Source organism: Xiphophorus maculatus, chromosome 20, assembly GCF_002775205.1.
Source record: "Xiphophorus maculatus strain JP 163 A chromosome 20, X_maculatus-5.0-male, whole genome shotgun sequence".
Taxonomy (NCBI): domain Eukaryota; kingdom Metazoa; phylum Chordata; class Actinopteri; order Cyprinodontiformes; family Poeciliidae; genus Xiphophorus; species Xiphophorus maculatus.
The window spans coordinates 2,357,330-2,370,599 of NC_036462.1; the positions used below are offsets into that span (position 1 = coordinate 2,357,330).

Consider the following 13,270-nt stretch of genomic DNA (forward strand, 5'->3'; position numbering starts at 1 on the left):
TTTTACTTAACATGTAATATTTTAACTACATGATTTAAGTAACAATAATTGTCTGAGACAGGAAACTCTGAGGCTGAAAATGTGACGCTATGACTCGGGCTGGTTTGTCATTTATGCTAGGCCATTTTCATTTAAAATCCGCTACATTCCAGCTATCCAAAAATGAATGTTTGACTTCATGAGTGTTAATTTAAGAATTTAAGATCGTTAGGGATATCTTAAGTAACTATAATGTCTACTAATTTGAGATGGTTGGAATGTAAACGTGTCCGGAGTTTCCATGCAAACATGCCACAGATCCAGCTGCTGCTGCTGTGGAGAGACCTGTAGCTGATTGACCCACAGGTCAACCACTTCTCAATTGGCACGCTGAAAGACAAACAGAGTCTGGGCTCCGGGTCGGAGTGAGAGGACTAGAGATGGTCAGTTTTACAGTATGAACGTCGGCAGCACTGCTGTCTGGTCCTGACAAGATGAGGGAGGAGAAGCTCCACCTTTCCTGTGGACAGTCATCCTGGACCATGTGCCTCCAAGTTCTGCCTTCGTACCTGCTGGCCGGTCAGGGTATGGTGACAGCTGGAATGTTGTTGGACCGCGCACAGGTTAGTGACACCAGAACTGAAGCTTAGTACATGACATCTATGGGAACCGAAGAGGTCCAAGAAACACTCTTTGAGGTTTCTGTATGATAAAGAGATCTTTGTAGGCAGGTATTTTCTTAGTAATGATTTGCTTACAAATTCCCCAGAGTTAAAATGGATTTCCAGTAGCCGACGTGGAAGCTGAACACAAGTCCACTGTTATCTGGTTTAAACTGGAAGTCAGGAGGTCAGGATGACCTGTGAGGTGACCCCAACCCGACCCATGGAAAGAAATAAACAGGTTTCAGAGATAAGGCAGAGCTGCTGTTTCTGTTAGTGTCAACACGCAGGTCTAAATGCAGGAAGTATCTGGAAAACCCGTTAAATTTAGTTTATTATAATTCATTCACTGAAGAAGTTTAGAAGTTTTAATTATTCCAAAGATGCCAAAGAACATAAAATCAGTGTCAGATTCAGGAACATGAATATATTAGGCTGCACAAATTATATGTGACAGTAAAGAGGTTGGATTGTTTGTAAAGCGCTTTGAGACACTTGGTGTGAATCCAGTTACACGCAAAACAATTATATCAATTTTTATCTTAATTTTTTAAACACATAAAAAAAAATTGTGTTGAAAAAAATGCTTTGTCATCTTTCTGCCGACGTTTTGTCAAATAATATGTGATGGTGTGTTTATGGTGTTGATTATAGATAAAACATTCTGGAGACACAGGCATCTGCTTTATGACTAACAATTTATGACAAATATTTCTGTCGTGTCTAAACAGAAATCTTGGCTACAGTGTTTTATACAATCATGTAATGAAAGAACATATTTCCCTGAAGTTCTCCATATTCACATCCCAACCACTCTGACTGACCTGTCTCTGCTAAAAAAAACAACCAACATCTCCAACATCATGATGCTGCCACCACCACCTCTCACGGTGCTGCGTTCAGTGTTGTAAAGTTCTGTATTAATTATCAGCAACAAACAGGAAGCACCAACTCTTAACTGGCTGCTTGGGCATAAAAGCAACAGAAAACTTGTAGTTTTGCACTGCAAAACCCCCAAATGTGACACGGTATGTTTGGTTTGCTGCTAGTGCAATTACCTTAGTACACTAAAACCGTCAAATTTCTTTAATGTTTGATGTAGACAGAATTTTTATGACAACCAAAGTTTGCATAGTTACTTGACTGTGCTATAAAATGGCACCACAATACCAATACATAATACCGCCCCTTTAAGGCAATCATCCCTTAATGTTGATCAAACAAATTCTAGTTCCACTGGCAGATTATTTCCATTTACAACAAAACATTTTTTTGTTGTAAAAAGGAGTTATTTTTCCTTTGATAAAAAGGAACTTGTCCTTTTAATCAACAGTAAGGAATTATTGACCTAAAACAAGCTCCTGCATCTTGTTGACAAAGTTACCTTTAAGTTAGTTTTGCCTTATTTCAAGTGTACCAAGATATTTGCACAATAAATTAGACAAAAAACAAATTCTTGGTAAGATTCTTTTGTATTTTGCAGTGTGTGTTGTGCTTGTGCGCCCCTCCTTCAAATGCCTCCCTGGACACACTGCCCACATCAACAACGGCCACTGCTGGAACTGAACTACACACAGATCAACTCCGTTCAAAATCTGCCGTTCCTGAATGTAACTGAGTTTTATTTAGCAGCGTCACAGTCAGTGGAGTTGAATTCAGATGCATATTTTCTTCAGATTTGAAATAATGAAACATGTCACTTCTTCACCTCCTCCCTACTTTGTGCTGATCTGTCACATAAAACCTCAATAAAACACAGTAGGTTGTATTGTGTGTTGCGTTACTAAGTGTGAGCTCCGCCGCCTGAGTCATTAGGGGGCGCTGCAGTGACAGGAGCCATGTAACAAGGACAGTTTTCAGCTGAGTCATTGTCCTGATGTAGGTGTCTGTGAGGACTTTTAGGTCACACACTTGATCATCTGCACACATCAGACGTCGCACAATGCAGGAACAGATTCAATCTGAACTAGTGAGGATTTTTTATTTATCTCCCCGTCTCACCTGCATTGACAGATTACCTGTGAGGAGTTTTGACTGGGAATTCATATGAGTCGGTAGATTATGTAGGGAAACCAGTTGACTTCTGACAGACAGCAGATGGGATCTGTTCGTGTGTCTCGCTCCCCTCCCAAGTCCAGCAGGGTAAAAGCTCGTCCTTCCCACACAGCAGCAGCACCACATGTCGGCCACAGGTCCAGCACCTGCTGCAGCTCCGAGTGCGTCAACAGCCCGCTGCAGGCGGAGGAGGAGGTGGAGGAGGAGGAGGAGTCTGCTCCACCTGACTGGAGAGGAAAAAGTGTCTCATCCTCCTTCACACTCCCTCCTTCCTCTCAGATCAAAACGTTGTTGTCTCTATTCATCTGGAATTTGAAAGACACGCAGCATCACAGGGGTCAGTCAGAAGGTCACAGCCTGGACCAGACCTCGTCGACATGAAGAAGGGGCTCCAGGCTCAAGGCGGACATCACGGGATGGGGGACAAACAGAGGGACATGTGGAGGGAGACGGAGTGGCAGAGCGGGAGGGCAGAGAGGAAGCTCCTGGCCTTTTGGATGTCCTTGTCCCAGAGGAGGTGGAGGCTGTTCAGGCCAGCCGTCCAGCGCTCCGCCTCGGCCGCCCGGCTGCTGAAGAGCGAGGCGTGAGGAGACAAAGGGGGTCTTTGTGTGTGTGTGTGTGTGCGTGTGGATGTGTGTAGGCGTGTGTATGTATGTGTGTGTCAGAAGATTCCTACCAGACCTGCATTACACTCCACTTCCACGCTGAACGTCCCTCTGAGTTAAAGTCAGACTAACTTTGTTGTGAGTTTTCAAAGCGAAGGTGGAGGTGACAGGTCTTGGGCTGAACAGGAAGTGATGTCATCTCACACCTGAGCAGAGCCTTGAAGCGGTGATGGGTTCAGACCGATGTGTCATGGCGGTGGCACATCAGTCCCTGCAAGCTGCGTTTCCAGGGAACCAGCTCAGAGGCCTCGGCTGCAGATGGAGCCGCTCTGCCGGCGGCCTCATGGTGAAGCCGGTCCGGCTCCACATCCTGCCGGCCGGGCCGGTCATGGACGCCGCACAAGTATGGAGAATTATACTTCAGAGTGGGCTTTTTGTTTAAACATAAGTGTAGAGAAGCATGTCAGAAAAGCTGTTACTACTTAACTTGGTAGGATCCAAACTAGTGGTTCTGAAACTCTTTAGAGCCAGTTGTTGCTCAGAAAATAAGTTTTCTAAGCTCCACTGTCAATGACAACAGGACTGGGACTTTCATTAATTTGATGCCATTCAGAAAGGAACGAAAAAAAAACCACACAGCAGTTTACAAATATACTGAGGGGAAAAGACATTCATCAGACGACATGACCAGTCGTCTGATGAAAGGAAGATTGACGTGTTTAACCTTAAAGAACATTGTTCCATTTGGAGGGAAAATTAGGAGGTTTGCTCACCTGAGAACACAAACCCAGCAGGAATCCTGGTGCTGCTGCTGGAGGGACTGGTGCACTTTACAAAATATGACATCATGAGGAAAGAATTATATGGAAATTTAGAGTGACGTTTTGGTTTTTATTATTGTTGAATTTTTGTCGGTTTTCTATGCTTTCTCTTGTTGTTTCTCTTAAACATTTCCATCATACAGGATGTGCAGCACTTTAAGTGGCGGATGAACAACTAAGTCATGATTTTGGAGCAACTTGGTTACAGCAACTTTTGTTTCAGACCAAAAAAACAGATCAGTCTGATTTAATGCCAGGCAGTAAGAAATAAGATTGCTTATACATGTAATTATTAAAGTGTGGCAGATGGATTCAAAATATAAAAAAACTGATACCAAGTAGATGTTAGTATCAGATCGATAGTAACATGATAAGATTCCCTCTTGAAATTTTGCTTGTAGTTTCTTAAGTCTACTTTAAAACTTTGTTTTAATTTAATTGGCCCTCAAATTATATTTTTTTGCACTTTGTTTATCTCTGAAAAATGCACACAGGTTTTCTATTGTTTCTGTTTAACGTTGTCCAAAGTTTTAAAATAATTAAAACTTTGGACAAAAGTCCAAAGTAAGGGTTAGGGCTAAATAAACCATGAGAGCATTTAAACGTCAGAAGTTTGATGATGTATCAAACTTATATAAGTATCGGTATCAGTATCGGTATGGGTATTGGTGATACTGACTCTGTATTTTTATCAGATCAATACTAAAATTTGAAGTTTTACACACCTGTAGTAGATATCTAGCTCACATAGGAAATTGGTGACAGAATGAAGGGCATGAGGATGAGCTGAACATGTGGATTAGGACTTTGTGATTTGTTTATGCCACTCTGTGCTTGTCAGCACTGGCAGGTGTTCCAGCAGATCTCTGAGGTGTTCGTCTTGGTGCCGGCTCTGGTGGGGCTGAAGGGAAACCTAGAGATGACACTGGCATCCCGTCTGTCAACAGCAGTGAGCGCAACACTCACTAAACACACACTGCAAAATAAAGTCTGTTATGAGACTGAGTAAAACACGAGATGTTTGGCACTTTGAAAAGTTTCTGCAATGACTTGTGAGGAAATGGGATTATTGTGTAAATCTGTTCCCATCTGCAGGCCAACATGGGGCAGATGGACGAGACTCGGCAGCGCTGGAGGATGGTGCTCTGTAACATGGCCCTCATTCAGGTGGCCTGCGTTCTCTTTCCCTCTCACACACACACTCACACACTATTTGGACTCTGTATTTAACATTGCTTTGAATTTGCCTCCAGGTTCAGGCTACAGTTGTGGGCTTCCTGGCTGCCGTAGCCGCCGTGGCTCTGGGCCGTCTGAGCAGAGAGAGAGTGGACGGTGTCCAGGCTGCCATCCTGTGTGCCAGCAGCATCAGCACTGCTTTTATCGCCGCGCTCGCTCTAGGTCAGCCCGACGCTCAACGCTTTAATTTACACAATACGACGTAGTTGATGTGATGCGACAGCTTCATCCAGCTGTCCTGTGGGCTGAGACAGGGCTGGTGGTGGTGGCTGTGATTATTGGCTCCAGAAAGCTGGGCATCAACCCGGACAACGTGGCCACGCCCATCGCTGCTAGCCTCGGTGACCTCATCACCCTGTCCCTGCTTGCTGGGGTCAGCAGCTTCTTCTTCACCTACAGAGGTCAGAGAGACAACCTCCCTTAAGGGGGCAATATAGTGTAAAACTAACTGTAATGAACTTTACATTATGTCATTAAAACCATACCTGGAGTGTTTCATGCATGTTTGAAAAAAAATCCTTTCATATCCATGGCAACCGTTCAACTGAGCAAAACACCTGGGTGGACCTCGTCCCGTCTTCAAGGACAAAGTTTCTCACTTTCTAAGCTTCTGCCTCACAGAGCAGCCCTCCCCACTCTGCTCCTTCAGACTAGTCAGCAACAATTAGCAGTGGTACTTCTAATTGCAGTACTACTGCAATTGTATGTATAATGCTTGTATATTGCTTAAAGAACTATATACAAGCAATATATAAGCAATGTATATTGATTAAAGAATTGCTTGTATGGTGAGCACAGCTCATCATACAAGCAGCTAAAAACGTTGTTAAAGGGTTAATAAAGGAGCCATGTTGAGATAAGTTCCTGGAGGCGGAGTTTCAAAAAGAGCAGGAGTTTTTAAAGAGACATAGGCCCAATTTAAAGGAGTTAAATTAGATAGTCAAATTTCTTCATTAATCAATCAATCAAATTTTATTTGTATAGTACATTTCAGCAGCAAGGCATTTCAAAGTGCTTTACATCAAATCAAACACAGAAACACAATGCAACATAGAATCAACAATCAAAACACAGCATTAAGTCAAGTTCCATCAATAAATTTGTAATTGATTAAGTTTCAAATACAATCCTAAACAGGTGGGTTTTTAGTGGAGTTTGCATCCATAGAAGGTTTACCTGTTACACTCCTACTGTGTTATATGGAACAAAATACCTGTTGCTATTTTTATTCCCATTCACACAGTTTAAAACGATGTAGTCAGCATTTTAATGGGCTTCATACAGTCATATTTGATACAGTCAGCATTTTTCTAGCAAGTGAAGGTAACATAGTTACTTGACTGCTAAAAAATGATACAATGTGACTGGAAAATACATACTACTGCCGCTTTAAAGAGTAAAGAACAAAAATATCCCAGATGTGGAGTAGCTGAAAGGGATTTTTGTGATCTGGAAAGCCTTTATAGAAACATCATTAACCCGATTCGGGCTACCAGATCGCCGGCGATCTGAGATGCATACATATTTTTCAAATGCCGGTAGAATTCGAACCACGTAAGGTAGAGCAATTTTTTTTTTTGCATATTAAACTGTAAGAATTGCGCTTCCTTTTCCGACCCTAAACATCCCCCCCGAGTTGCTGTGCGCGCGCAGACGAGTTCACAGATTTATAGTAAAAAGGATGGGTCCACAAACATGATGTGGCATCCATCCCTCTATTTGTAGATCAGCTCGGGTCTGGCCAATCACTTCCTGTGTTGTTCTGACGTTGACAGAATGAAATACTACGAGATTTCATGAAATGTCACATGACTTCAGGTGAGATTTCATGAAAGTCATTTCCGTTTCCTGCACGTGCTATTTGGCTCTGCTCTTGCAAATGTCTGTCATGTGGACAGACATTTTCTCATGTGAATACACAAAGACTGACACACTTTCATTTAAATGTTTGTATTTTATTGTTGATGTACAATGTGCAATGTATCTTCTGCACTTCTTTTTTCTGATTGCACTGATAAAAGCATTTTTTTTATTTTCCCTCGTTTTATTGTTTTTAGAAAATTGGCTGTAACTTTGAAACGAAGCTTTGAAAAAACTCCAAATAAATTGTGTTTGGTTTAGAAGGCTTGTGTGCAACTTTTTTGTATTGGGAACTTTGGTAAATAAAGTTAGGAAACTCTTCATATTTACAAAAATATGTCAAAAAAATTATAAACGGATGGAGTTCTTGTTATTGTTTTGCAAATTTTCTATTTTTAATCAGTTATTATTGATAAATGGCATACAAACTTGGAAAGGAGGACTTATAAGGATTTTATAGATGTAAAGAACATTGGAGTGCTCCTAATAATGACTCTGCAGCATCCAAAAATGTAAAAAGATGCTCATGCGGACTTTTATAATGGTAGTCCTAGAAGGGTTAATGCATTTTAACTTTTTCTTTTTTGTTTGTTTGTTTTAACCAGAGGAGGGCAGCAAAATCCTGATTAACTTTTTGCTAATAGCTAGAAAAGAGCTGAGTCATCACAGCCAGATTGCTCTCTTCACCGTCTTCTGATTCTTTCTTTTGCTGCCCTCCAGATCTGTGGTACCTGCCCACCGTGGTGGGGGGCTTCTTCCTGCTGCTCACCCCCGTGTGGGTCATCATCGCCAGCCGCAGTCCACCAATCAGAGAAGTCCTAAAGTCAGGATGGCAGCCGGTCATCTTGGCCATGTCTGTCAGCAGGTGGGTTCACCAGTGACGAGTCATCTGATCACTTCCTCACCTCAACTCAAAGACTGATTCATGAGCTTTTGATCTCCAAAAAGTCAAAACTTTACCTCATTAGGAATCAAAATCATTTTTAACAAAACTATTCTATTCTGATTGATATGTAATCATGTTTTCATCTTAGCATTGGTGGTCTGATTCTGGATAAAACTGTGAGCAACCCCAGCTTTGAAGGCATGGCTGTGTTCACCCCCATCATCAACGGTGAGTTAAAAACTGACGAGACAAACTTTAACTTTAACCACTCACAAGGGAGCAACGGCCTACAAATCATCAAGAGATTATTATAATGGACACCATTTTGGTGTTAGAAATGTGTACGTTTTTTATTAAAATTTTTGGAACAAAAAATTAATGAACTTTTTGTTGGATGGATAAATTTTATCCTCAGAACGGAGACAAAAAGAAAAATGACAAAAACATAAAAAAGAAAACGTGAAAGCTTTTGTCTTAAATAATATCTATGGATAATTTTAAATTTGACATTTGAAAAAATGTGAAAAATCTTTAAAGATTTGTCAAAATAACTCGAAGGAACATTAAAGTTAAGATAAATTTGTCAATTTGCAGTAGGAATAAACGGTTTCCAGAACCTTATCCATCACAGTACAGCTAGATACTGCAGGTAGTTAGATAAGCAGAAGAGCAATTGTTTAAAAATAGATGTTCAATGATGTTTTGTAAAAAATGTTCTTATAAAGCACTCATCCTGTTTGTGTCTCCAGAGATTTGAACAGTAACTTTGTTTTTCTTTTATCATGGTCCAGCTAATCCTTTTAATTGAGCTAAAACGATGCTATAAATTACAATGACGGGTTTTATAATGATGACGTTTCTCTCTCTAAAGAGTTGCTTTTAAGAGACTGGCAAAGCCGGAAAATGATGACATGTGGAAATGATTGAGCCATGCTGGAAGCCAGCAGTAAATCCCATAATGAATAACGGGATTAAGTGTTTTTAACTCCTCCAGAGCCTGACTGCAAACCAAAGCCCTGCTGAGGCCGAGCTCAGCGTCACATCTGAGTCCGTCATCAATCATTAGCCATGAAAGAGACGCTGGAGTCTCATTGGCCTCCGTGTCAGAGGATCCTCAGAGGGGCGTGGAGAACCAGATCGTCTGTGACCCGAGTCCTGCTGACCACAAAGCGGCATGCTGAGCGGAGAGCAATAACAACGGCCTTTACATAGACCACAAGCCTGATCAGAATGCCAACTATGCCTTCACTGGCTGCTGTTCTGTGCCATCCTGCTCCAGGAAGTGCATTGGCATTCCAATGCAGGCTCTCCTCTCATGCCTTGTTGACCAGGAACACTTTCCCTGTTTTGTTCCGATCATCCGTGTGCTTCAAAGCTCTGAGAGCAGAGAGTAGGTCACTCTGCTGCTCATAAAATCAGCTGGAAGGGCTATAAGGCAGATGGAAAATTTCAAGCAACTTGACAATGAATTTTTAGACAGTTTGAGGGGAAAGAAAGGAGTCATGGGAAACAGAATTGGATTAGATTTCCAGTAAAGTGATTGTTTGGATATGGATTAAGGTTTTTCTCTATTTGTTGACGCTCTGGACTCAGCGTTTCAAATCAGAACCTTGATTCAACATATGATGTAGTTTCTCTTCATAATGGATCATAAGCATGGCACATTTCTTTGTTTAAAGACATTTAAATGCAACCCCTCCCAATTGAATCTGGAGGTCTTGAACTGTGCTGTTTATTATTCTCCTTATTTTTAAGTCACTTCAGCTAAAAATACTCTATTTGTCCCAACAGGAAATTAAATGCTGAACTCGTATCATCCACAAGTATCTTCAGAGAGTCGACAGTGATTCTGAGGGCGAGAAACCAAAGACACAAGGTGGCGCTAAAGCACCTGCCCTTTGTTCTCAGGAGGGAAAAAAATGCCCTTCTGAAATCTTTTTTCCCCCCCAAGTATAGTGAGAGGCTCTAGGTAGTGATTCTGGATTTAAAAGGCTATTTTACTACAGATGCTTCGATCCACTTTTTTCACTTCCAATACTGATATCTGAGGTTTAGCATCAGCTGATTCTGATTCCATACAGAAAAACAGCCGAATTGACTCGAAACAATTCTCTTTTTAAAAACAATAATATAGAGTATTACAAATGTATTTGATAACTCTGCACCAGTAGAACACTTAAACACACCAGTAGCTTCACAAGCCTGGTCAAACACACAAAGACACCTGGAGTTTGTTCAGTCAGTGTAACTAGGAAAATAACATCCAATCAAAAATAAAGGAACTGAAAATGACAAAAACAACAAGTTGACTACATTGATCAAACATGTAACAAATAAACTGCAACAAACCTTCTGTCAAATGGTTCAGAAAGTGTGATTAGGAATTTTAAATATAAAATAAATAATAAAGCATGACGTCACAAACCATAGAATAAGACTGAATAGATCTGCCCTAATGGATTGTTCACATTGCCACTGATACCTGAATTTAGCAGCAGCAGAGATAATATTCCACAGCAACTTATCCTGGATGACATCAGTTGTTGACCGGCTCAGCTAATCCGCCTCATTTGCTTTTGCCGCGCCTCCTTAGAAGCGATGACCGTTGCTCTATGTTTCCATGTTCTTGCAGGAGTTGGAGGAAATCTGGTGGCGGTCCAAGCGAGCAGGATGTCTACCTACCTCCATTACTGGAGCGTTCCTGGAGCTCTCCCAGTAAAAATGAGTGCTGACTGTCCTGGACCCTGCTCCGCCTTCTGCTCCTCAGGTCAAACCAACAACAATGTTACACTAAAAAAGTGCCTGGGTCTTTACTAACCCTTTGTCAATAGATCAATATCAGAGCAGCTCACTAATGTCTTTAATAGTGAGCTTCAGTTGGGAAATAAAAATAAAATAACAAAAACAGTCATTTTTATTAGTTTTGATGTTTTTCAGTGGGAATGTTTACTAAAAAAAATCAGATTTTCAGGTTCATTATTTATGGCACTTTGTTTATTCATAACATGAAAAAATGAACAGATCCAACATTTACACAGACGGACCAATAAAAAAGAAGTCAGCTTAATAAACTAAACTCAAAGTCTCAAAGTGGGACAGATGTATTAAACTAACACAAATCAATGAAGTTAACTCCAAACAGCCCCAGGCATTGGCTTCCTGCCACAGAACAAACATACATGTTGGCTAAATCGGCAATTCTACATTTTCTGACTCTTTAGCTGTGAGTGTCAGTGATTGTACCTACTGGAGGTTTGCTTCTCTGTCCATGTTTGAACAGATGTGAACTCTAAATCAGCCAGAGTTCTGGTCGCCCTTGTGGTACCGGGTCACCTCCTCTTCCTCTACACAGTCCAGCTGCTGCGGGGAGGCCATACCGCCATGACGCCTACCTTCATCATCTGCTACCTGTGTGCAGCTCTGCTTCAGGTTAGAAACACTTTACTGCAAGAAGTAATATTAAAAACTGTGCAGTGTTTGCATTTGAAGCCCAGCGTCGTCCTCCTGCAGGTGGTGGTTCTGCTCTACTCTTCCGTCCTGATGATCCGCTGGCTGTGGAGACGGAGTTTGGATCCAGATAACTACTCCATCCCCTACCTCACGGCTCTGGGGGACCTGCTGGGAACTGCTTTCTTGGCCCTGACCTTCAGGTTTCTTATGACGGGCAGCTCTGAAGAGACCGGGCTTCTGGTCAGCACTAGTACCTAATGTGAAAGACTGAAGCACCCTGCTGAGCTCACTGCAACTGCAGTTGAAAGACAATGAAACAAAAAGACAGGTGGTGACTTAATAATTAGAGATGCTATAATCTGACTTTGGATCAAACCGTAATTCTGTCACAATCATTATTCACTATAAGGGAAAACAAAACGCTCACATAATGTGTAGCTTAAAAAACAACAACTCAGATTTTGTTCTGCTGTCAGTCTTGATTGTTTAGTTGATCTTTAGTAAACTGTCTGGACCAGGGGTGGGCAATCCTGGTCCTCGAGGGTCGGTGTCCTGCAACTCTTAGATGTCTCCCTGATCCAACACACTTGAATCCAACAGCTGAATCACCTCCTAAGAACAGTCAGGTTCTCCAGAGTCCTGCTAATGACCTCATTATTTGACTCAGGTGTGTTGAAGTAGAGACGCATCTAAAATTTGCAGGAGACCGGCCCTTGAGGCCTGGAGTTGCCCACCCCTGGTCTGGACGGTACAACTGTCTTTCACGAGCTGCAAGAAGTTCTTCTCAAAAGAGAAAAGTTCTGCTCCACAAATTTTCCCTCAGTATGCGCACTGCTAACGCAGAACATTAGAGGTCTCCCATAATAAAAGATAAAAACTTTATAAACAAATTTGAATAATCAGCTGAGCTTAATGCCCTTTTGGTAACTAGGATCAAAGGAAATGTATGTGTGAATTAAAATGACCTTTTTTGTTAAGCGCATTGAGACGACATTTGTTGTGAGTTGGCACTAAAGAAATAAACTGAACTGAATTGAAGCTCAGCAAATAATAACCAATTATTCCTCCTGATCCCTTTAAGCTCCGCCCCTTTCCCAGGTTCCTCCACATCTGTAGTTGTTAGTGATGCTGATGTTCTGAACAGGATGGACCCTCAATCAGGTTCTGCTTGAGGCCCCATATGACCTTAGGACGGGCTTGTATGTGCCATTTGCTTAACTGAAGCATGGTGGTGGTTGTATCATTCTACCAGGCTGTTTATTGTTAGCAGAACCTGGGGAAACGTGTTATGGATGGTGTTATATTCCTGAAGAAGCCTTTCTCAGAAGAGCTACATTACCACACGCTGCTAATTGGCAGTGTTTGTGGGTTACGGGTGAGATTTCAGTCTCTTAGAAGAATCTCAGTCTGGTTAAGAATCTGTCGGCAACAGAAGATCAATGAATGTCAACAGAGCCAAGATTATGCAGTGTAAAGGTTAAGGACAGGAGATGAACAGATGCAACTATAGCATATGCAAGAAATTTAAGCTATTGCAAAAAGGGGATCGTTAACTCCTGACCTAAGGTTATGCAAAATAAATATTTATCACGAGTAGATTGATGTAGGTTACAATGTAGGTCGTTTTGCATAGAAAAAACTTAAGATATGTAAGAGAAAAACGACACATCACAAAACGTGTGTAAGCTAAAATATGTGAGAACTTCTATTGATAAT

General features: G+C 41.5%; 1 protein-coding gene across 2 annotated transcripts; it reads left to right on the forward strand.

The window, feature by feature from the left end:
- Positions 1-399: 399 nt before the first annotated feature.
- Positions 400-12,131, forward strand: LOC102234205 (solute carrier family 41 member 1-like). Of its 2 annotated transcripts, none has more exons than XM_005807825.2 (10): positions 400-602; positions 4,964-5,071; positions 5,218-5,289; positions 5,376-5,520; positions 5,613-5,759; positions 7,939-8,083; positions 8,253-8,332; positions 10,737-10,871; positions 11,385-11,533; positions 11,615-12,131. In XM_005807825.2, the coding sequence occupies exons 1-10, from the start codon at positions 474-476 to the stop codon at positions 11,810-11,812; spliced, it is 1,308 nt and encodes a 435-aa protein (XP_005807882.2). In that variant the 5' UTR covers positions 400-473; the 3' UTR covers positions 11,813-12,131. The 2 variants fall into 2 exon arrangements, with proteins under 2 accessions (XP_005807882.2, XP_023209281.1); XM_023353513.1 differs by lacking the exon at positions 400-602 and adding an exon at positions 2,935-3,704.
- The last annotated feature ends 1,139 nt before the right edge of the window (positions 12,132-13,270 follow it).

What these genes read in the sequence shown, in the direction of transcription:
- LOC102234205 (XM_023353513.1), top strand. Translation starts at nt 3,531, where the DNA reads ATGGGTTCAGACCGATGTGTCATGGCGGTGGCACATCAGTCCCTGCAA. An exon ending in CTTCTTCTTCACCTACAGAG is followed by an intron (nt 5,760 to 7,938) that starts GTCAGAGAGACA and finishes GCTGCCCTCCAG; the next exon opens with ATCTGTGGTACCTGCCCACC. An exon ending in TGTGTGCAGCTCTGCTTCAG is followed by an intron (nt 11,534 to 11,614) that starts GTTAGAAACACT and finishes GTCCTCCTGCAG; the next exon opens with GTGGTGGTTCTGCTCTACTC.